The sequence below is a fragment of the Pipistrellus hanaki genome (assembly GCF_964339955.1).
Source record: "Pipistrellus hanaki genome assembly, chromosome: 9".
In the NCBI taxonomy this organism is placed as follows: domain Eukaryota; kingdom Metazoa; phylum Chordata; class Mammalia; order Chiroptera; family Vespertilionidae; genus Pipistrellus; species Pipistrellus hanaki.
Window position 1 is genome coordinate 51,021,667 of NC_140511.1, and position 24,578 is coordinate 51,046,244.

Consider the following 24,578-nt stretch of genomic DNA (forward strand, 5'->3'; position numbering starts at 1 on the left):
GAAACTTCAAATATTCTGCCTCATGCAATTGTCTATCAGTATTTCCCAAAGTGTGGTACGCATACCCCCAGGGGTACGGGAAGAGTTTGGTGGGGATATGCACTGCACCGTGCTTAGCTGTGCCTAATTCTACGTTCTCATGAGTACGAGGGGTACTCAGCATTACGAAAATTATAGAAGGGGTACACATATGTCAAAAGTTTGGGAAACACTGGCGCCTAGCTGTGCACAAAGAGAGGTGGGCTGGAGGTGGCACTCATGCCCAAAATGCAGCCCGAAGGGCCACCAGGACCCTGACGGCAGGCTCTATTCTCAATCCCCACCCACTTCTCTTAATGTCAGTAATAATATAAGAATGACTAAATGATTATAAAACACTTCTCAAAGAATAAATGAGAATAGCCAGGAAATAAAGAAGAATGAGGAAAAGGATTTATTCTACCAGGTAGTAAAATATATTATCAAGCCATAATAATAAATAGTGTAGTACTAGAATGGAAATAACTAAATCAGAGGAACAGATTAAAAAGTCCAGAGATAGTCAATGAACCAATAAAGATGGCATTTCAAATGATGGACAACAGGATGTGTAAATCAGTAAATGGTGTTGGGATGGTTATCCATTGAAGGGAAAAAAGGTTGGGAATTTTTTAGTGTACCAAAAATCATTTCCAAATGGGTTGAAGAACTAATAAAGTAAAATTATAAAAATATTAGTAAAGAGAATATCATTATGATTTGGGGAGTAAGAAAAGGCTTTTATTTTAATGTCATTTTTATTATCACATATAAATACCATAAACAAATTTGAAAGGCAAAAATTGGGGTATTTATAACATCTATGATGAACAAAGGATATATTTCTAATATACAAATAAATTCATTCAGCATCCATTTATTGAGTGCTTCCTGTGAGTGCTAGAAAGTGGTCCAGGTGCTAAGGATGCAAGCAGTAAACCACACAAAACCCCTGCTTTTCTCATGCTTATAGTCTAATGGAGAAGAAGTAAAGAAGTTGGTTACTGTAGGCCACATTTTTACAAGGGCTATAGAAAAAAATAAAGCAGGGTAAGGGTGGTTAGGGAGGATTGGCAGGGAGTTGTATTACATGGATATTCAAGAAAGCATCATTGATAAAATGATATTTGAGCAGAAATATAAAGGAAAAAAATGGAGAAGTGGCTGGATTTGGGATTTTTTTTTTTTTTTTTTAATGTTGAGCTATTAGGATTTGTGATGGATTGGATGCAAGTTGTGAAAGAAAGAGAGGATTGAGAGCGACTTCCAAGTTTAGGGCTGAGAAACCAGAGAATTGAAATACTGCTTACTGGCATCAGCAGGACCGAGAGGCTTGGCTTGGGGAGAGCCAGGGGTTTGGTTATGGATGTTTTAGTTCGAGGTCTCTGTTGTACATTCAAAGAGAGATGGTTTGGAATTCAGAGAGAGGGGTCTGGGCTGGATATGTTAATTTGGGAGTTGTCCTAGCATAGCTAGTATTTGAAGCAGTGAAACTGGACAGATCTCCTAGGGAAGGAGTATAGACAGAGAGGGAGGTGCAAGGACACCATCGGACCCTCTTTTAGAGGTGGGAGAGATGAGGAAAGAACCAGCTAAAGAGACCAAAAAAGAGTGGCCTCTGACAAAGAAGGAAAATTGTGAGAAGATGGCATCTCTGAAACCAGGAGACAATGAGGAGGAGAAATCAGAGCTATCAGATGTCACTGTTGTGTCAAACAGGGAGTGAATGGAACATGCGCCCTTGGACTTAGCAGTGAGGAGGTCACTGGTGACAGTGGAGGCTGTCTTATTGGAATGATGGGGACAAAAGCCTGATTAGAGTTGGTTTATGGAGAATAGGAGGAAAAGAATTGGAAGCAGAAATGTGGCAGTAACTGGAGGGAATGGAGTTCAAAGGTTTCTTTCCTCTAGTACGAGAGTTGTTTGCAATGTGCCTTTATCCTCATGAGAATGACCCAGGGGACCGGAAAGTGGGTGATCCGGGACTGTGGGCAGGGAGAGACTCCTGGTGTGTGTCCTAAGTCATCAGAGAGGATGAACTCGGCACTCGCTAGGTGTGGGGTCCTAACCAGTAGCACCTGGATGGGCTATTTTCTCAGCAAAGTAGAAAGCAGTTATCACCTGGGAATGAGGATCTGAGAGATGTTAGGGGTTTGAGGAGCAGAGAGAAAGTATGGCATCTTCAATAGCAGAGCGGGTGAACAAATGGAGTGGGGAGTCAAGATTGTGGCAGCACTGGGCCTCTGGGCGAGAGGAGGGGGACTATAAGCTTTTCTCCCATCATGCCCAGGTGAACATGGTCTGAGGCCTGTAGCTATTGAAAACAACTTAGTGGAAAATGGGCCATGAGTGGACACAAAGGAAAACCGAGAGATGCCTCTAACATAGGAGCACCATCTGTAGTCATTTAAAAATACAAGTAAAAAACAATGAGGTCTGTACTTAACTTCAGATCGACAAGAGCTCTTGTTGAGGATATAAATTACTGGAGTTCTCCGGAGCACATTGTTTCAGTGTGTACCAAACGTACAAGGTGTGTCCCCTTTTGCTCCTACTTTTAGAAATTTATCCTAAAAGATGATAGCTCGAATGCATAGAGATATACGCACCAAGATGCTCACTCCAGTGCTTGTGAGAGTGAAAAGTTGGGGCACTGTACCTGACCAGGTGGGCCTGGTCCCGGAATCTGTGAGCCTAATAGTAACAGTGAAAACAAGCGCTCACACTTAGCCATTGCTTTGCAGATGAGGAAGCTCGGGCCCAGAGAGGAGGAGTGAGCCCCAGCCACATCCTGGGCAGCCCGGCCCTGACTGCGGGCAGCACAGCCCTCTTCAACCCGGTTTGGAGCTGGAGTTCCTTGTAAGGTACCTGTCAGCCTCTTTTTTGGGCCAGCTCACTTTGTGCTTTTAAAATATGAATTCTTAAAATGTTTTGCAAATTTTTATAGTGTCTTCATCTCATTATGCAAGGTTGCAGGGGATGCTGGGTATGAAAGGACAGTCAGGGAAGATAGGACTGACTTTGCCTGGGGTGCTGAGAGAGAGGGACCATACTGGGCAAACGTAGGTTTATAGTTGTGAGTACACAAAAAAAGAGTTTATTACTGTATTTCTTGTATTGTTATTTATTAATTACTATATCATTTTTCTTACTAACAACTGTAAACTTACTTTTGTCCCATTCTTTCCCCCCCCCCCCCCCATAGTCTGGGGAAGTATATTGTCTGCTTTCCTATGACATTTACAAAAGTTGTAACAAAAATACAAAGATAACAAGTAAATCATCTGTTTCATTGATTTGATTTATTGGCTGGAAGAAAATGAAATTAAGACTCTCACAGAACATCTGGGACACTTGGTCCTGGCACGGGGGCGAGGTGGGTGGGCAGGGCGGGAGAGAGGGGAAGCATGGGCTGTAGCTCCCGGAGCCCTGGGCTCTGGTTTAGTTTTTCCACGCCCTCACCTGGGTCCTCTGGGTTTTTTCAGGAAAATGCACAGTGAGCCTAAATCACCTGTATTAGCGCTAAAGTGGGCACGCTGCTCTTTCCTACCTGCCAAACGCCTGTTCCGGGGGCTGGGTGAGAGGTGTGGGTGCTGCAAACGGGCACCTGTCGCTGCCCAGCACCACCCTGGCCCCCCAGCACTTAGAAGAGCCCGTGGAAATAAACTCGCCTCTGTGCTTCCTTGTCCCAATTCCAGACTCCCAATGGCGGACCAGAGGATGGACATTTCTTCAACAATCAGTGATTTCATGTCCCCGGGCGCCACAGACCTCCTCTCCAGCTCCCTGGGCACCAGTGGCGTGGATTGCACGCGCAAGCGGAAAGGCAGCTCCACCGACTACCAGTAAGGCCCTCAGACCAGTCCTCTTCCGGCCGAACGCAGCGACAGTTCATAGGCGAGGAGTGTCCGGGGGCTGCTCCTCCTGGAAGGGGGACCCCCTTTGGGGAAAGGGATGGGGTGAAAGATGCGATCCAGGAGGCCACACAGTGGTTTTCCTTTGCCTTGCCCCGGAAGCAAGCTGGGGGAGGGAGGACCTCTAGCACCAGCACTGCTGAGGCATCTGCCCCCTCCCAGACTGTCCATTTCAGGGGGAAAGAAGAGCCTTAAAGCCAAGTTCCTTTACCTTCCTTTGCTCCTCTGAGCAAGTGACTGACTGACTCAGTGGGTGTAACCTGAGCCGTTTCAGAGAGAGCTTTGACTGAGGGCCCCTCCCTGAGGAAGACATCAGTTGATTAATGCAGGGTGTCCCCTAAAAAATGTATATACAGTTCAATAGCTCGATTTTGAAAATAAAATGTATTATTTTAACAAACACTGCCTTTATAATTATTCAAAGTGTGTGTATACATTTTTGGGGACACCCTGTATTTGCAGAATAAGTAAGTAGTGGTCATCTCCAAAAGCATAGGAACATTGATATTGCCCTTAAACATCATTGAAACGAGTATGTACCTGTTATATTAAATAGTATTTTTATGTGTTTTGTTTTTTTTTTTTAGACTTGATGACTTTTCTTTTGAGTAAGTAAACTTTCACACTTACAATCAACTCTTTCTATCTCCGCACAAACACTAGGGCAAAAGGCAGTGTATAGAGAACAGTCAAAGGCACGTTTGTTTCGTTGAGGCCTGTGTGTGGATTCTTACCCAAATGGCCATTTAAAAGGTTTGCTTTTGTTTATGAGGGAAAATCTCCAAGGAGGAGTCCCCGCTACAGCAGATTCTTTTCTGCTGAAGTTCACAGGTCAGACTTGGGGAGCTCAGTGGCCGGAGGTCAGATGCCCACTAGGAGATGCTATGATTAATATGTAAGTTATCCTAGATGACTCAGAGCAAATGCCCAGGGATGGGAGTGAAGACCAGGCGGGTGTTCTTTTGTGGCAGTCATTCCCCAAAAGAGAGACCAGGAGATGTTTTCCATGGACTGTTGATGTGTCCTAAGACCTCTGCTATCTATGGTTTCCAACCTCGTCACCAGGTTTCCCTCAGGGACCCTAGTTTGCAAGTCTTTTGAATTCGGGGAGACCCTGTTAATGGAGCAGCCATGATCCCTTTCCCTATAATTTTGCTGAACTAATGTCACACCTGCCAGGCAGAGCTCCTCTTCCCCTGAGATGGTCACTCTGGCCTCAGTAAACAGACACAAACCCAGACAAAGGGGAGGGAAGTTTCCATTTGCCCGTGTGGCTGTGTGATTTCCTCCAGACTCGGGGCCAGCGTGAGACACTGTCTGCGAGGATACTGGAGTGCTGCTGGGAACCACTGCCCTAGAATGCCCTGACTTGGTGCTCCTGAAAAAGTCATTTTTGCCCTTGAAATACCTTGTGTGCAGGGTGCACTTCCTCCTTTCTGTGGATAAGGAGACAGGGGAGACGCCCAGGTGGGAGTCAGTGCCTGCCGATAAATTTAGGAGCTGAATAAGACTGTGAGCTGATCCTGGTGACCTTGAACTCCTTTCTCTGAGAATTCCAGTCGATTTTCTACTGAAACATAAGATGCCATGAAACTTGGATTTCTGGAGTCTGTTGAAGGGAGGCAGGTTCATGCTGGGACCCCAGCCCCCTCTGCAGCCAAATAGGGTCCCACAGCCTCTGCCCAGTCCCTCCTCTGTCCCATTCCGTGGTGTTCCCAACATGCTGAGAACCAGAACACGGGGGTTAGCAGTGCCTCTGAAAGGCTTCCTCGGGGCTCTGCTCAGCACTTTTTTGTTGGTGCTCTGATTCCCCTCCTCACTTCAGTCTCCCACACAATCCAGTCTAGTATGTGTATGCACAGATATCCAATGCTTAATAGGTTTTGCAAATGAATAAGCTCCATTTATCCAGAACCAGTTATTGTAGGTATTATAGTTACTTGGATACGCTGGTGAACAAATAGTTTCCATTAGTGCAACTTATTCCCAATTTTCACACAATCAAAATGTGGTAAAATATGTTAACATGAAAACTCTATTGATATTATATAAATTTCATCTGATGATTTGGAAAACCAGTCTGCATTTTTTTTTTTTAGCAGTTTCAAGTTGTTTTTCTTTATTTATATATGTTTATTATGTTTTCATAATCAGTACTATGGAATTTGACCTTTCTAATTGTTTGATTTCTGGACAAATGAGAGCCCTTGGCATTATGATTAGAAGGCATTGTGTATGTCTTTAATAGTTACGTTCTTTTTTTGTGTTTTTTGTGTTGTTTGTTTTTCAGGGAAAGCATGGACACAGACAAAGATGACCCCCATGGAAGGTACCGTGAACCTAGTCATTTAACGTCAGGGTCCTTATAGTCATTTCCTTGAATAATTGCAAATTCTATTAGTTGGTGCAGGTTCCACCCTGTCCTGAGTGAGGGATAAACAAGGAGGCTATGAGCCTGTGGGCTCAAGATTGTCACACACACACACACACACACACACACACACACACACACCTTCCAGTCTGGCTAACAATCAACGTTGTGCGTTGTAGAGAGGGATAACAGGGATTAAACAGAGAAATTAATTAAAAAGGAAAGAAGACATTAGTTTCTGTTTTTATCTTTTGCTTTTTTGCTTTTTTCCAGGTTAGAATACACAGAGCACCAAGGAAGGATAAAAAATGCCAGGTAGGCAGGGGCCTCATTCTGTCTCTCACTGTCCTGGTTTCCTGGGGGCCGCCGAGGAGGCTCTGCCCATCTGGTCCCCGTCTAGCAGTTCCTTCGACACTGTCATGTCTGTGCCTCCTGCCCGTCCCTCCCTGCAGGCTGCTGGCCTTCACTCTTTCCTGTCTACGCATGGATCACCCGAAGGACTTTGGAGGGAGCAGAAAATAAATCAAGGCTAAGGTTTCACCCTAGTGTTTGGCAGGTTATCCTTCTGCCTGTAGGGCCCTGGAGGAGGCACGGTGATGCAGCTCCTGGGCTGCCCCTCATCCTTGTTGCCCTGAAAACTGCTCCTGAAGGTGGGACGGGGGATGCTCTGCTCCCAGGAATAGGTCCTCTAACATGGTGCCTCCTGCCTCCTGCCTCCAACCACACTTGCTTATCCCTGTCCATGTGGTCCTCAACCCTCCTGCTCTGCAGCCATCATGGCACAGAACTGAGGGATGCAGAATTTGGCTAACCCGAGACTTCTCGCTTTTCTCTGGCAGACCCGCCTTGGCAGGAGCTCTCTTGGTTCTGTTGCTATGGCAGCAGAGGGAACGACATTTTTTTTCTTTAAAAAAAAAAATTATTTTTAATTTCCATTGGTTTTAGAGGGAGGAAGGGAGAGAGAGAAACATTACTTTGTTGCTCCACTTATTTATGTATTCATTCATTTATTCTTGAATGTGCCCTGACCAAGGATCAAACCTGCAACTTTGGTGTATCAGGACAAGGCTCTAACCAACTGAGCTACCTGGCCAGGGCAGCAGGGAACTACATTTCCACCATGGATGCCCCTCTTTAGGGGGCTGTCACAAATGGCAGGTGCAAACCAGCCAGGGAGTGCGTGCAGGGGCAGCAGCTCCGGGGAGGGAGGAGTGTGATGCTCTTTGGAGGAAGTTCTGGGACATATGTAGCATCTGCTATATCTATGTGGGGTCATCTGTGACCTAAGGATGGCAGCGTTAATTATCTGGCAGCTCCACCAGCGAGTCTCTGGCAGGCCACACAGCAGGCTCCTTCCAATCCTCGGAGATTGGAACCACGGGACCCTTGCTGATATGATGGCGGTTCTGGATGTTTTGCTCTTTTAAAAACTCTACCATCCCCCTTTTTTCATCTGCCTCCATCTTCAAATCCAAATTTATAGATGCTGAGAGGAAAAGAAATGAGAAATTAACCATTCAGTTTACTCTGAAAAGACAGTTTTTAAAACCATTTCTTAATTCTAAGGAAGGACGAGATAAGCATTTTAAAAAACTAATCCTGACCTAGCAGAGAGGCCACATCTTTAGTGACTTCAATAAAAAAAGTCCAGTTTGAAGCAGTCTGCAAATTCTGAATTTGCCTTGTCAGATGATCATTGAAAACAGTTATATCTTATTTTTGTCGTCGTTTCCTTAATGCTGGGTTACGTTTTATAGAGTTCATTATTCATATTGTTGTTCAGGGAAGCTCACAGTCAAATTGAAAAGAGGCGTCGGGATAAAATGAACAGCTTTATTGATGAATTGGCTTCCTTGGTACCAACGTGCAATGCCATGTCCAGGAAATTAGATAAACTTACTGTGCTAAGGATGGCTGTTCAGCACATGAAAACATTACGAGGTGAGACCCAAGTTTTATTGTCCTTTACACCTTTGTCCACAAACGTAGCTCTCTTGCCTAGAATGTTTCTACGGCAAATGTTTGATTTGCAAATGTGTCGCCTTGAGTAATATGCCTGTAATTTTCAGCAGTAGATATGATGCCCAATGAAGTGAGTATCAAGATAACAATTACACAGCCTTTTATCCCAGAGTGTAGAGGCTGTGAGCATGTCTCTGTGTGTGGTAGACTATGCACATATCAGAGAGGGCACCGCTGATGCCCCATCTGTGTGCATGTAGTCAGACCCCATGCATACATGACAAACTTCAGAAACTGAGTGCACTGAGTGACCCAGAAAAGTCAGTCTCACGTTTCAGAGGAAAATCCATCATGGTTCCTCTGAAGAGTTACTGGTTCATGATTCTTGCTGCGTTTTAATCGTCAGGAATGAACACTGACATAGTCATCTTCCTAGGATTTTCCCAAACTGGCCAGACCCTTTATGGGAGAGGCAGTATTTTCCTTCTTCCCTGAGTGTGGTGAGGTTGAGAAAACGAGGCAGAACTGTGGAAGTGACTTATCCAAACCACAGGAGAAATCTGAAACATTATCAGCCTTTTAGTGAATGCTGTTCCTGGAATTTTCCACAGCTAGTCTTGGGCTATTTGAGGAAATTGGAAAGTGGGCGCTCAGTCAGATCTCTAAGCCGTGTGGCAAAAGAACTGCATCTTTTTAGTTCTTACAAGGCCACCAAAAAGAAGACGTAGCGGGGTATTGTCTGACTTCTGATCGTTATTCAAAAATATAATTATTGTATCCTGTGCTTGGAGAATGGCATTTTAAAAATTCATACTAGCTGAGTTGGTAGAAACTAAACTATCAGCCAGTTTCTATTAAATTAGAAGAGTGCAAACTCCAGTTATCACAGAAGCAGGTGTGGACCAACAATCCGTGCTTGTTGGTTGACATGGAGGTCACAGACACGTCCTGTTTACCTCCTTCCCCTTGGTGCTTTGAATTGTTATGGATCTGCTTCATTGTATTTCTTCACTCTTCCCTTCACCATTCTGCAGATCCCAAGTCACTTACTGCTGGCATTTTTCTGTGAAGTTAGTGTTCTTCTAAAAGACGCCAGACTGACAGCCTTTTAAACACAAGTCTTGTTCCATTCCACGAGCTAGAATTGCGTTTACTGAAGTGATGCATTTCTCTGGGTTGCCAGGCTCATTTAGCTCCCCAGCAGTGAAGGGGAGCTCACACTAAATGCCCTCTATGATATATTTACTCGGCCTGCCAGGCTGGATGACTTCCCACGCGCGTGGAGTGGTGATTCAAGGGGCTGCAAGACAGCCCATTTAATACACGTCTTGGGAGGAGGGAGCGACCCCAGGTGCCTCAGTCAGTTCACTTCTAGAGCTGCCTTCTCTCAGAAGCAGATTTGTAACTTCCTTCTATTAGCCTTGGTTTTCCCCGTGGTGACAAAAGCACGCTCGTTCAGTCTCCTGTGAGCAACAGTGTTCTCTTTTCAGTGGAATTCTCTTCAGTATTACAAGGTTCTCTTCAAAACCAGGTCTCGCCTTATCTCAGTGAAGAAAAAAGATGGTCAAATTTAAATTTCCGGTGGTAGATTCGAGGCAGTGAAGGAAAATGAGACAATATCTGAATACAAAGTGAGCCAACTCTTTCTCCTTCCCCCCTAAGGTGCCACCAATCCATACACGGAAGCAAACTACAAACCAACTTTTCTGTCAGATGATGAATTGAAGCACCTCATCCTCAGGGTATGTTGCAATTATGAGCTGTTTTACACACGCTTATTTTTACTGATTTCAGGGTTAAGTCCCAGGATGTGGGAATTTGATGTCTGAACCCTGAAGTGTTCTAGCTACTTCCTCTTTATCTTCTTGCTTGGACAGGCCTCGCATTCCTTCTGAAACCTCCCTCCTCCCCTTCTGCCCTTGCTCAGCAAAGATGGAAGGTCTGTGCTACTGTGGTTTTAAATCAGAAGAGGCAGGACTTCGTTAAAAAAAATAGGCAGTAGCTAAGAACCACATTCCTGCATGAAGATTTTAGAACGGGACTGACACTGAACAATTGAGAATTTCTCTGATTCTCACTTAACCAGTAGCACAAAAGCATCCACCGAAATCTTTACACCAGAATCCCTTCCAAATAGCAAAACTTTCCAAGACGCCATGATCCAGGGAGGAAAGTAAACGGAGGAGGTGTTGCTGCGCATGCTGGACTGGAGCTCCTCGGTCTCTGCCAGAGGCAGTTGAGGCTGCGCCATGGGAACACGGCCTTCCGCAGAATTGGGTCTGCCCGGGGCTCCAAGGGGTGTTCCCGGCAGAGCTAGAGTCAATGGAAGGGAAAGAAATGGAATTCAGAAACATCCCTGTGGACCACCCCTTTCAGGGCAGTTACTCAGACCCAACTCTGCCCTCTCCTGCATTCCTGTCCAACAGATGTCCTTGTTCTCAGAGGATGCTCGCTGAAGCCGCACATCCAGAGAAACCACCAGGCTTCCTGGGATGTGACCTCGGCAGTCACCCAGGCCCAGGCTTGGCTTTGGTGCTCTGCCAAAATTATCACATATGCCCCTCACCACACTATTGTCTGTGTCCATGGGTTATGCATAGAATTTCTTTGGTTGATCTCGTCCCACCCATCCACCCACCCCCACCTTCCCTCTGAGAATCAGCTTGAACATCATATTTTTGTACAAGAGTCCCGGTGTTTTCATTTTGTACAGAGCCTTACAAATTATGTGGCTGGTCTTCGTTGCCATATTGGTAATATGACATTTTTAAGGAAAAAAAATAATTGTATATATAATATGTTGTATATAAAATAAGCTCCTTTTATAGTGACAAATGCTTAGTAATTTTCTTGCTGCTGCTTTTCTAAATAACTTCAGATGTCCAAACTTACCAGGGTATGAAACAAGAATTTTAATGCTATTCAAGCTAAATACTTCATCTTGGTCTTGCCTTTCTGCTCTTCTGTTTCATGCAACATCAGTGATGTTCTGTCTTCTCCAGTGAAACGTTCCTTTCTCCGCTGGTGCATGTCAGTGGCTGCGAAGTCCTGTCTAATCCCTTGCCCATTCCAGGTACCCCGTCCCCAGGAATTTGCTTCAACAGAAGCAAGGACCATTCAGACTGTTTCGAACAGTTGGCAGCAGGAACTGGACTTCTGTCTCCTTACAAAGCTGACTAACTGCCGGCCTCATCAAGTGCTTTCCGAGTATCTAAGGAATGGTGTGCCAGGCAGCAGTCGGCCTGGGCCGTTTATAATACCTAGAAACCCTGCTTCCCCATGATTTGAAAAGTAGGCAGACCCTCCCAGGGCTCTGGATTACCTGTTAACATCCTCCTCCAGGAGCGAGCCAGCCTTTTTCCTGAGTCCCCAGAGCGCTCAGGTGTCCTCACGCCTCTGCTCCCGTGTCCCCTCACCCCACGCCTTCCGCTGGTGGTGCCATCTGCCCAGTGAAGCAGGGTCGGATGCACTGAGCCTCCCTCACACTGACTGTGGTCACTGGCCTTTGGAGATCCAGGTGTCAGGATGCCACAGTCACCTTCTTCATAGGCACCCCCGTGCCTCATCGCTTCATCAATGCAAAGCCTCAAAGTACTTACCCGGTTGGAAATGATTGTGTGCAAGGCAAATGAGGAAGTTATTAATACCTTATTTTGTTTTATTTTTTTACTGAATGAGGCTTCCAGCAGATGGTGCTTGCAAAGTCTCTTCCCCTTCACCGTCATTCCTTGCCCCAGACTTACTCAGAAACCTAACTTAGGAAAGATTCATTCTGGCTTCCTCCCAGCTGGATGGCCCACTGGCTTCTCTCACAGCCATTGCAATTGTTCCTCTTCTCATTCACTCCTTTCACCCCAGCACTAGTGCACACACCATTCTTTAACCTCTGGTGCATGAATTCGTTTCCTCGTTCCTCGTATTAAGCTGTATCTCAAAGGTCCTTTATTTTTCCCAAGAACAGGCTGGGAGCTAGTGAACAAAGCAAGATTGACCCACTGTGTATTAGACCTGCAAGGGGAGGGGGAGTGAGTAAAGAGCAAGTCCCCGAGAGAGTGGGTTAGATTCCGGGCAGTAGGGATACCCCAGCAGAAGCTGAGCAGTCTGTCCATCTGAAAAGAGGGTGTAGGAATCGTGCTCACATATGAAACGGTCTAAGCTCTCGGATGCTGCAACTTTGGTAGTTACCCACTTCCGTCTCTCTAACAAATACTGTCCTGTCTTACACCTGTCCTTACTGGCACTTTAGATTTTTACTTGTATGTAAAGCAAAGAAGTTAGAAGCATCTAAGGGGAAATTTTTGCTCTGCTTTTCTTATCGCACTTAGGAACAAACAGCCTAGCCCTGGGTCAAAGGATAATATTTGAGAGCAGTAGCTTTCAATCCTGTGTACATTATAGTCATTGGGGGCAGAAGTGGGGATTAAAACAGTACCAATGATGCAGCCCTATTCCAAATGTCAGCATAAAACACAATAAAAACCACTGTCCCAGTGCCCTCCAAAAACGGAGCCGTTCAAGTCGCGAACAGATGTAGCCAAGATCGGAGAAAGGATTCCAAACTTAGAAATCCTTCCAATCTCAGACTGTGGTTCTGCATAGAGTCGTTTTAATTAGAGCCATAACATATGACTCCTCTGGATTGTAATGCAATCAAAGGAACGTTGTTATGCTGAATTCAGCTTTGAAACAATTTAATAATTGGACTTTTCCCTATAATCATTAGATGACTTAGATGATACGGATCTGCCTTGGAGAGAATCTTGCTTTTTACAGGACTGTTGCTTTAAGCATCCTGTTCTCAGCAAACCTGTGACATTGTCCATGAGAGCAGTCCTGTGCTTTGGTTACTTAGAACACATATCTTTATTTGCTATCAGAGTGATTACAGTCATGTTTCTTGAAGTGTGATAAATTGATTATCCATTTCTCCTGATTAGGCAGCAGATGGATTTTTGTTTGTCGTAGGATGTGACCGAGGGAAGATTCTCTTTGTCTCAGAGTCTGTCTTCAAGATCCTCAACTACAGCCAGGTATTGCTCATGCCCCTGTTGGCGGTGGGCAGCCGCCCAGCAGCCACAAAGGTCTCCCCACTTGCAGAATAATTATAGCACACAAGTTACATGTGAAATGCTTATAATTGTCCTCCCACCAAACCTTCTTCCAGAAAATTCTTTACTTGTTACCAGAGAAATTAAACTTAGAAAAATCTTTTAACATATGTATGATCCATGTTTCACCATTTGAAAGGTTTGACTCTGATCTCAGCAGCAGCTTTCAAACTTTCTTATTGCTGCAAAAGAAATACCCCACAGCTGCGGGGCAGAGGTGGAGGATGAGGGCCCAGGGAGAGGAGAGGGTCGGGCAGATCATACAATACCAGAGAACAGGGAAACGGAACCCACCCGTTCTGCGCTTTCAGTGACGTACCACTTAATAGCTCTGCTGAACCTCAGCTTCCTCTAAAACCTGGTTGTAACGATCCAGACCCTTTGTGAATGTTTGTAGGATCGAGTAATAACATTTTTGGAAGCTTCTAGAGCTCAGCTATTTACCTATTGTGTCCATAGAGGTTTTATTCACTCATTCATTCATTCTGTCACTTGTGGAATGCTGGTGTTTGAATGAACACTGGATTAGGCAGAATCAGAGTCAAAATAACACTTGTATGAATTAGAATTAAAGTAAATTTCGTGCTTTGCAAATATTTTACTCCTTTCAGTCTTACATGAAAGTTATCTCTGCTAGCAGAAGAGGCTATGGAAGCATTTGGTGTGACCCAGCTTGCTTAGGAACAGAGAGGCTTAAAAAAGCAAGAGGCTACAGTCCTCAGAAATAAAAAATAATGCACAGATTCTTGCCTTCAAGGAGCGTGAACTGTTTGTGGAATTGGGCCCTTTTTCCCTGTGTTATTGGCACCAGTCTCCCAATGCCCATATCTATTAGACAAAGTGCACTTGTGTGCAAGTTCTCATATGAAATGGTTGAAATTGTCATGCTTAAAATACAAAATTAAGGGAAAGCACTTAGATAATTTCTACTTGTCATTTTTGATATTTCATCCGCACAGAATGATCTGATTGGCCAGAGTTTGTTTGACTACCTGCATCCTAAAGACATTGCCAAAGTGAAGGAGCAGCTCTCCTCCTCTGACACCGCCCCCCGGGAGCGCCTCATCGATGCGAAAAGTGAGTAGAGAAGGCTGCTGCTTCCTCAGCGCTGTGCAACCACACACCCAGCGCCCGCAGGACACACTCAGTTCAGAGTATGGGTCCCTTCTCTTCCCTCCTATCTTTGGCAAAAGGGAATTATGTACATTCTTTTGTATTTGTTTTTTGTTTTTGTTTTTGTTTTTACATAAAGAAGAAAACCTGAATGTCCAAATTCATTAAGAGGAAAAACAACTACTTTGATTTTATTCTTTCTGATTTTTAGTTTGGTTTTTTTTTTTTAAGTATATTTTTATTTCAGAAGAGGAGAGAGAGAGAAACATCAATGATGAGAGAGAATCATTGGATAGCTGCCTCCTGCATCCCCCGCACTGGGGTTGATCCTGCAACCCGGGCATGTGCCCTGACTGGGAATTGAACTGTGACTTCCTCTTTCAACCACTGAGCACACCGGGCCAAACTGATTTTCAGTTTTTTTTTTTTGTTTTTTTTTTAAAGAATCCAGAAATTCCCCCTAGGAATTCAGAATCGGTTATATGCCCCTAAGTTTAAAGGTCTCACATCAAGTTGATTTGTTTCTCCCCCCAAATAATCATTTCTGTGCAGCCTCACAAAAGGAAGACAACTTGGAATGAAATAGAGCTAGGTTTCTTTACTAAAGAGTTCCTCCTTAGATTGGCTCCCTTCCTGGCTTCCTTCTTGCCGCAGTGGAACCACTGTGCACACTCCCCTCCTGTTCCTGCGTTCCCTCCTGGGCCTCCTGAGTGAGGGTCTGTAGTTCTCTTCTCCTTTAGACCCAGGGGAGTCTGGCTTTGGCATCAGATTGTCAGCTCACCTCCTAGTTCCACCATTGACCAACTGTGTGGCCTTGAGCAAGTTACTTAACCTCCCTGTGCCTCAGCCTCCTTATCTGCAGAACAGTACCTATGTCTGAGTTATTGTGAGGATTAAGCATGTTAATGTACAAAAAGCATATGGGACAGTTCCCGGCCCATCTTGGCACAGTGCAGTCATGGCCTAACCAGTTTTCTGCTTCCAAGCCCCTCATTTTAATTCCTGGAAGGAAATGCCACCAGAGGAATCGCCTTTAAACTATCCTTTTCCTTAAGGCACTCCTCTTCTTCCTAAAAGTGCAGTGCAGTTCCCTCAACTTACTGTCCTTTGTAGTCTGGCCCTTGCAACATTTAGTGATCTGACGAGAAAGAGATGAATGGTGTTTGGCCCCTACCTTTGAGTGTCTTACCAGATAGTCCTGGAGACATGGAGTCAGCCAGCTCCCTGCATGATAGGTGCAGCCACAGAAGTGGTGCCAGGCAGAGCGCGCGGGTGATTAATTCTCATGTGGGCACCGGGACAGGCATCTCCGCGTAGGTGACATCTGCGGTGGGTTTGAAAAGATGAATTAATGTTTGCCGGGTGACAAAGAGAGGAAGAGAGCCGAGGAAATGATTTGTGGGTGGGTGCAGAGGTGTGGCACCCGCCATGTGGCTGCTTGAGGCTGCTGGAAAAAAACACGCATGGGCGGGGGAGAGCTGGTATACAAAGGCCCCTCCATGGTGAGGACACGGGGAGGGGCCCTGAGGCAGTGGGACAAACCTCTCCATTGTGGGGACACCTGGAGGGGCTCTGACCAGATGGGACCGGCTCGGATTGGCATTCTGGGAAGTTCAGAGGCAGCAGTGTGGGAGGGAGGTTGCAGAAGGTGAGACCAGGAGGAGCCCAGGGCAACAGCCTTTGCCCTGACCCCGTGGTGGTCAGTGGGCACGAGTTGCCCCAACAGGATCTGCAGCAGCAGCTTCTGCAGTGACAAGTAGCCAATGTTTTGGTCAAGGTCATAGTCACATTCCCCACCCCCCCACCCACCCCCCCACACACACCCCCTCCCCCCCCCCCCCCCGCCAAAACTCCGATTCAGTTGGTTTAACACAGCACAGTCCAATGGAAACATAAATGCAGACCACAAATATGAGTCACATTTGCGATCAAAAATAGTAAAAATAAATGTAAAACTAGTTGTAATACTAGATTTTATTTAACCGAATAAATCCAAAGTGAGATCTTTTACCTCTTTTAGTTCTAAGTCTTTGAAATCCTGTGTGGATTCGCACAGCACACCCGGCCAGCATGCTGCACTTCAGGTGTGCAGCAGCTGCAGGAGCTGGTGGCTGCAGAACTGGACAGCACAGACCTAAGTGGGGTCCAGGGACCCCGACTGAGAGGTTAAGAGTGTTCTGCTTCATCCCACTTCAGCATCTAAGTCTTCCCCATCCTTCAGGTCCTAGCACGTGTTCTTCCTCCCTGGGAAGCACAGGTTGGCCCTAATCATACCTCACCCTGTATTTTCATGATGAACTTTCATTTCCCCTTCTCAGCCGTGAGCTCCTGGCAGACAGGAACACCGTGCTGTTTCTTTATTGCCCTCAGAGCGCCCTGTCCATTCCTCCAGGGGCTGCATTCCACGTGACCTTGAAACGTTGCTAGACCACACACCTCCCCGTATGGCATCTTCTAAGGCCTAACCTGAGGAGAAATGTTATTCTCATGGCACCGCTAGAAGCAGGGAGGCAGGAAAGGAAAGGCTTTCTTCAAGGTCACATTCCCCTCCTGACAGACAACACTACTCTCAGTTTATCACGTTTTGTGTATTGATTTGCAGCTGGACTCCCAGTTAAAACAGATATAACCCCTGGGCCATCTCGGTTATGTTCTGGAGCACGGCGTTCTTTCTTCTGTAGGATGAAGTGTAACAGGCCTTCAGTAAAGGTTGAAGACAAGGAGTTCCCCTCCACCTGCTCAAAGAAAAAAGGTAACCATTTTTCAGTTCTGTCGCCTCCTGTCCCAGGTGATGCTCGCTTCTACACGGGAGTGCTCAGCAGGTTGTTGGCTCAGTGTCTCCCCGCTGGCCAGAGCGGCAGGTCCCAGGACTGCAGCCAGGACCCCACTGCCTGCTGTCTACCACGTGGGAGACGGATGGGGTGACAGAGCTGGAAGCCCTGATGGGCTGTCAGGGCCACAAAGCATGGGAAGGCTTCCTCAGCTTACATTCTGCTTGTTGTCATTGGATGGGAAAGATACTCCCATCCACAGTTTCTAACTGCCTCTTGAGGAACCTGCCCATCCATCAGAACTGTTCTTGCTGAATTCATCAGTGACCTTCATGCTAAATGCAAAGGTCATTTTTCATTTGTCTGCCATCTATCATTTTTATGCCAGCGTTCTCTTCCTCAGATTCCATGAAACCCCATTCTCATCTCCCCACCCTCGGCCACTCCAGCCTCTCCTCCTAGTTCCTGTTGAGGGAAACCTCGTCTGTCTGAGGCCCTGAGGCCACCTTCTCTTTTCTGGATCTGCTCCGTCCACAAGTGAACCCTTAGCTTTCAATGTCATTTATATGTGAATAACCTCCAAGTTTATATTCTAGCCCAGACTTCTCTTTTGAACTCCAGATCCATAAATTAACTGCTTATTAAATCCACCTGCTTAGATATCTCAAGGGCACCTCTAAATATGATAGATGTGAAAGTAACCACCTGAGCTTCTCCTTGATATTAATAGCGGCAAAAAACTAATAAAGCAAAAAGTAAACCACCTAGTTGCACAAACTAGAAGCCCGAGAGGTACCCTCGAGCCCCATTTCAGCCCCACCCCAGTCACAAAGCCCTGCCACAGTGAATTCCTTCTGCAGAAGGTATCTGAAATGTTTATCCACGTTCACTGCTTTCCCAGATCCAGGCTGCGTTCAGCCCTCCCCCGTCTTTATAAAGTAGGCCCACACACCTTCCAGAAAGGCCTTTTTAAAATGTAAGTCTTATCAGTTCCCTACTTCAAACTCTTGGCTGTTCCCATTGCTCTTGAAGAAAAGTTAAATCCTTAACAGGATTTGGTTTCTACAATTCCCAGTCACTTGCACAGACCTGATGCTTCGTACACACATCCAAGGAATTTATGGTTGAAACCCATAAAAGTGCTCCACTTCTTATGTCCCCAAGTGAAATCTCTTCTCTCTCCAGCATGTAACTCTCTTCTCTGAGTCAGTGGGCTGTTCCAGCAGCCACTCAACTAAAAAAATTCCGAGTTATCTTCATTTGCTTTCTTTCAGGCCAAATACTTGGATAATCATACCAAATCCCAGGAATTCTCAGCAGTTTCTCCCATGTCCTCCCGGCCGCCTCCTCAGGGCACTGCCCAGCACAGCCCTCAACTCTCACCATGATTCTCCTCCTTTTGGTTTCCTCTTCCAGCAGTCATCTGCTTCTAGAGCCTCCAAACCCTGATTTGATTTTGCTGTTTCTCCACTTAAATCCCGTTGGGAGCTCCTCATTTCCTAACAGAAAAGACCAGCACGATTGTTAGCAAAGAATCCAAGGCCCCACCTGCCTTTCCAGCTGCACCCCCAGCCCCTCCCTTTCACTGAGCCAGGCAGAGCTCCGTGATGTTTTTGTACTGGATATGCTCTGTGCCATTGTCCGTCCTCAGCCTTTGTCCATCCTCAGCCTTTGCACATCCTCGACCCTGAGCCAGTGCCCATCCTTCTTTATCTGCATCCACATTGTGTTTCTGGGCAGCCTTCCTTTCCCCAGGTAGACGCATATCTCTCCTTTGGTTTGACCACTCGACTAAACACACATGACACGGGGTGATAGTTCATCTTCAGCCTTCCTTTCTCACTGGATGCTCACCTTTGGAGAGGAAGGCCTTGCTTCCCATGTTTTGACTCCCTGCCGACATCCCAGCCCACCACAGGCGGCCCATGCCTCCGTCCCCCGAAGCCAACTGCCACTAACCATGGACTTTGCTTTCTAGCAGATCGAAAAAGCTTCTGCACAATCCACAGCACCGGCTATTTGAAAAGCTGGCCGCCCACAAAGATGGGGCTGGATGAAGACAACGAGCCGGACAACGAGGGGTGTAATCTCAGCTGCCTTGTCGCGATAGGACGGTTGCATTCTCACGTGGTTCCACAGCCGGTGAACGGGGAAATCCGGGTGAAGTCTATGGAATATGTCTCCCGGCATGCCATCGACGGGAAGTTTGTTTTTGTAGACCAGAGGTGAGCATCTGCATGTTACTCTGGAATGATGATGGGGGAGTTCAAACCCGAGTAAAGCAGAGACAACTGGGCAAGGAGCTGGCTTTCCTAAGAATAAAGCGAGAGGAAATGATGGGGATCGCTGCTAAAAACTGAGGTCCATAAGATTGTCATAAACGCAGAGATTTCCTCTCATTCTTGGCCTGTGGCGACAGTTAAGTAGGTGGTTTGATGCCTGTGGCCAGAGAACCCCTAGGCACAGCACATGTGGGATGTTCCTGGACCGCTCTGTGATGGGAATTCGGGAACTAGGACTTAGAAGATAGTATCCAGTCCTGAGGCTACTGGTAATCTCGTGTGACTACTCAAGTTTTTAATTTAATCAATTAAAATTAAATTAAACTCCTCAGGCTCACTAGCCACATTTCAAATACTCAGTAGCGACGTGTGGCTGGTGGCTCAGATATGGAATGTTCCCATCATCACTGAAGGTCCCAGTGGACAGCACTGATTGTCCATCTCGTCGTTTCTGGAGGAGTACTGAGGCCCAGCCTGGAGCCTGGCTTCCTCCGGGACTCGCACTAGTTGGTGGTAGACCTGAGCTGCTGGCCCAGCAGTCTCAGATTTCCCACTGCCCTCTGCTGCCCGTTATGAATATTCACAGCTAGTCGTTTTCAGGCTCCTGCAAGTCACTCAGTGCGGGGAAAGAAGACATTTTCCAAGGTCCTGATAGCTCCTGCTGCTGGACCTTGTGGTGTTTGGTTTTCCTGATAAAAAGCAGGCAGTGAAATGGAGAAGGTCTGCACGGGGCTGTAGATTTCTACTACATTTTTATCTAACATACAATAGTTACCATTTTTCAAACCTCCCAAAGCTTGATTACTTGTTATAACAACCCCTTTGAAAGGCTTTTTTCTGTTTTTATAACATTAGTGTAATTCAGTTGCATAAAATACATATACATATATATGAGGACAAGGTCAAAGCTGGGAGATTTTCAGAGGGCTTACTCTGTCATGTCTACATACATGTGTCATGTATGCACACATGTATGTACATATAAATAAAATCTCCACGAAGTAATCTCCTGGATTTTTTTTTTTAACGTTCCCTTCCAGGGCAACAGCTATTTTGGCATATTTACCACAAGAACTTCTAGGCACATCATGTTATGAATATTTTCACCAAGATGACATAGGCCATCTCGCAGAATGTCACAGGCAAGGTAAGCTGGTTGCACAGAGGACATTGGGTTTGCACGCCCCGCTTTTGCACTGGCCCACAGGGTCTTCTAGGAAATCTGCCGCAGTGCCTCGGAGTCAGCCAGCCCAGGAGTCTCAGAGGCCGATAGTCTGTGAGGAGAGGGGGCCGATGGGAGCCCTGTTCATCCCCTACAGAACCCAGCCCTGCCTGCCCAGCCGTTTCTGGACAGAGGTCCGGCTGATTCCCAGAGGGCATCCCTCATTCACAGGATCCCTCCAGACCCGGAAAGATTCAGTGTGGCCCAGCAGTTCTAATTCTCTCTTTCAAAAACCCTGCGCTGCTGTCTGTCTTTTCCTCTTCATTAATGGCACGGCCACATACACAGTCTCCTCAGAAAGAAACCCGTACTGACCCTTCCTTTACTTTATTGTCCACCAGATCGGTTCATTCCTTCAGACATGCATGTCCTCAGAGGACCCTTTTGCCACCTCCATGTCCTGGTTCGGGTCCTTGTGCCCACCTTTTATTTGCGAAAGCCTGCTGACAGGCCTCCCTTCTGCTCCCAGTCCATCTTCCGTCCATAACTAACCCATTTCTGTCATGGTAGACCAAGCCTGATAATGTCCCATTCCTGCTTAAAGCCCGCCTTTACACTCAAGGCCAAATGCATTCAAGGCCCTTTACCTCCTGGCCCCAACCTACCTCCTTAGCTTCACCTCCCATCCATGCCAACCATCTCACTGTCCCCTTCTGCTCCCTGGGCCTGTCACAACTGGGAACTGCTGCATTCTTCCCTTTGTCAAACTCCTGTTCACCCCTCAAGACCCCAGTCTCCTCCTCTGCATAGCTGCCTCATTGCTCTGCTTCAGGCAGGTGTCATAGTCTCTCCTATCTCCAGGCCTGGCACATGAAAGGTGCTTGTTACATGTTTGTTAGATAAAAGAATAGGTTTGAAAAGGTGAGTGACTTCTCTGGATGAAGATGCCCTAAAAGTGCTGTCCTGCCTCGGGCTTTGAGATGCGAAGAACACAGTCCCTTTGCACCGCGCCTTCTCATTAGCTGGTGTCCACGTCACCGCTGATTGCGGCCAATGTCTGCAGTGCAGCCAGGCGTTTGCTGAGCCGTCATCTCATACACTGGAAACAGGGACAGGTTCACAACTGCATCGAAAGGCTCTTGAGTCGGCCCCTTAGAAATAACCTCGGCTTATCGAAGAGAGGCGGCATGGGAGCCCGAAGCGTTAGGATTTGGTTAGTTTCATACCCTGACCTGGGGAAACAACGATGTTCATGGTTTCTTTGCATTTGCAGTTTTACAGACGAGAGAAAAGATCACAACCAACTGCTATAAGTTTAAAATCAAAGATGGTTCTTTCATCACACTGCGGAGTCGATGGTTCAGTTTCATGAACCCTTGGACCAAGGAAGTAGAATACATTGTCTCAACCAACACTGTTGTTTTGTAAGTGTTTCTCCTACATCAGGAGTTTCTTCGTTCAAAAGGAAATGCCCTGGGCTCCTTACCAGAGAAAGGGGTGCAGGCACAACCCGTATCACATCCTTTGGGGCCAGCTGCTCCTACCCCTTAAAGCCTCAGGGTTGCAGAAGCCAAAAGGGTTGTTAGCAAGGGACAAACTGAGTGCTCAGACTGTGCAAGCCCCAGGCCCATGGCACTGCTCCAGGAACCCATACCTCCTCCTTCCAGATAAAGCAGACAGCCTCTGAATTCTGCAGGCCCTGCACCCCGAGCTCCCCTGATCTCTGAGGGAAGGGTTGGCAGTCCATGGGAGGCTCCCGTGAACATCAGCTCAGACTGGCCTTGGCTGAGAGGATGGATCTCCGTGCCCACCAGGCTGGTGGCTTGAGTATTACAGCTGGAATGCCACCTGCTAGATAAGCAGGGACAGAAAAGGCCTTCGCTCTGGCTGGGCTGCTCGCCACATCTCCCTCCCTGTGGTGTCCGAACCCCCACCTGTGCTTTGGGCAGAGCGAGGGGCCAGGGCAGGCTCGCAGGGAGCAGGCCCGCAGCTGCTCCCTCTGAACAGAAGGGCCCCAGGCAGTGAAGTCACAGGCCAGGATGCCATCCATCGTGTTATCGCTCAGCAAGGAGACCTCTGGGCCACTCAGACAGACACTTCATTTCCTGGCCTGTCCGGTTCCAGAGTGGACACCGGGCACCTTGGCCAAGGTGAAAGGTGCACGGTCTGAGCAGGCCTGACTCACGTTTCCTTCTTGCTGGAATGTTCACAGAGCCAGCGTCCTGGAAGGCAGGGATCCGGGCTTCCCGCAGCTCACAGTGTCCCCCCACAGCATGGACGGCATGCTGCCCCCTGGAGAAGGTAACTATTGCCCAGGGCATCAGGCTCGCCCCTGAGAAGCTGCTTGTGAACAAAAGGCCTCTGGTGTCTGGGGTCCCCAGTCACCTGTTCTGTGGGACAAGGGAGGCCTCGTCCTCTCACTTGCTCTCTTGAGCCTGGAATACCAAAACCTTGATTTTGTCTCTTCGGAAGCTGCTGGGTTCGGGAAGCTCTTAAATAGCAGAGTCCAGCTCCTCTCATGCTTTTCCTCCCTCGTGCTGCCCGCTGGCTGTGATGTGACTGGCGTGCTCTATCATGACTGTCACAGGCCCCTGTGGTGGTGATGGGGGGCAGGGGGGATATGTGCCCCCGGGCTCCCTCCCAGGACTTGGCCTTGCCCCCTGCTCTCCGCACTTGCCACATCCTTTGTGGGCTCTTGCACGTGCTCTGCAGGATCCCCTCTGCTTGCACGTCTTCCAACCCCTCCCTCCACGGGTGACCTGATCCAGGCCCTGCTGAGCTCCAGGTCTGTCTCTCCATTGCCTCCTGGGAAGGACCCCCGAGTCCAAAGGCACCAGAAAGTTGGCACATCCCAACCAATTCTCCGCATAGCCCCTCTGGTTGCTTCAGTCAGAAACCTGTCTCCTAGCTCTCCCCTTCTATTATATATGAACATGGAACTCAAACCTCTCATCACCGCTGTCCCTCCTTCACCCTCTCACCTAACCCGTCTCTCTCTCCCTGCCCCCATCCTCCACTGCAGTTCATTCTCCGTGCAGCTGACGAATCACCAAATCTAAGACGTTGCCTTTCTGTGTAGGGCCCTTTGGGGCTCCTGATCCCTCTGTGCATCCGTCCAAATCTGTTAGTGTGGCATCCAAGGCCCTTCATGACCTGATTGGTAACCCGCCTCTCCCGTTTCCTCATCACTGCTTCATCCTCACTCACGATGAGTTTCTTGGAGTGGTCTCCCAGGTGTTGTCCTCCCGCATCTACTGGTTGCTGTGCCCGGAATGCTTCCCCCTCCCTGCCTCTCTGCCAAGCTACTGTATGCTCCCTCTCTCAAGACTCGGCTCAGGGTTGAAGTCTTTCAGGAAGCTTCCCCTGGCCAGGATGAGTTGGGTGCCTCATGCCTACCCATCAAACTTGCCCCACTTTGCCACGGGCAGGGAGCTGCCTTATCTGTGCAGCGGTGCGTTCAGTGAGGCTTGCGGAGCCAGAAGGGGAGTTGGGTTCTTCAGCACTTGGCCTCTGAGCCTTTTCCTGCCAAGCTATGGTTCTAACAGCCCTAGGCACAGCCCTCAGGTTGAACTTCAAGCACATCTTGGGATGAACTGATAGTAATTGAATGTACAGGAGTGTATGTTCCTCGGTTTCCCCTTTCTCACGCTCAGATTCCTTTGTTGTAGGTGGCCTGAAGAGGACCCACCCCACTGTCCCAGGGATTCCAGGGGGAACCAGGGCTGGGGCAGGAAAAATAGGTCGAATGATTGCTGAGGAAATCATGGAAATCCACAGGCAAGTAATGTCTTCTAGTCGTTCCCTTAAACTAGTGGTTCTCAACCCAGAGCATTCTTCCTCCCTCCTCCCCCATCCCCAGGGACATTTTGTAGTCTCT

At 47.3% G+C, this 24,578-nt stretch overlaps 1 protein-coding gene across 10 annotated transcripts in view; it reads left to right on the forward strand.

The window, feature by feature from the left end:
* Window positions 1-24,578, forward strand: part of BMAL1 (basic helix-loop-helix ARNT like 1) — a 103,306-nt gene that overhangs the window by 68,352 nt on the left and 10,376 nt on the right. For 2 of the 10 annotated variants that reach the window (XM_084893782.1, XM_084893784.1), the window contains 15 exons: window positions 2,763-2,882; window positions 3,717-3,863; window positions 4,520-4,540; window positions 6,223-6,261; window positions 6,577-6,618; window positions 8,087-8,244; window positions 9,928-10,007; window positions 13,203-13,295; window positions 14,333-14,450; window positions 17,089-17,238; window positions 19,236-19,482; window positions 20,580-20,686; window positions 21,975-22,125; window positions 22,914-23,002; window positions 24,370-24,478. In XM_084893782.1, the coding sequence (XP_084749908.1) occupies window positions 3,724-3,863; window positions 4,520-4,540; window positions 6,223-6,261; window positions 6,577-6,618; window positions 8,087-8,244; window positions 9,928-10,007; window positions 13,203-13,295; window positions 14,333-14,450; window positions 17,089-17,238; window positions 19,236-19,482; window positions 20,580-20,686; window positions 21,975-22,125; window positions 22,914-23,002; window positions 24,370-24,478 (1,544 nt within the window). In that variant the 5' untranslated portion in view covers window positions 2,763-2,882; window positions 3,717-3,723. Of the gene's footprint in view, window positions 1-2,762; window positions 2,883-3,716; window positions 3,864-4,519; window positions 4,541-4,586; window positions 4,828-6,222; window positions 6,262-6,576; window positions 6,619-8,086; window positions 8,245-9,927; window positions 10,008-13,202; window positions 13,296-14,332; window positions 14,451-17,088; window positions 17,239-19,235; window positions 19,483-20,579; window positions 20,687-21,974; window positions 22,126-22,913; window positions 23,003-24,369; window positions 24,479-24,578 lie in introns of those variants that run through there. The other 8 variants (XM_084893786.1, XM_084893787.1, XM_084893789.1 and 5 more) reach the window with 6 other exon arrangements.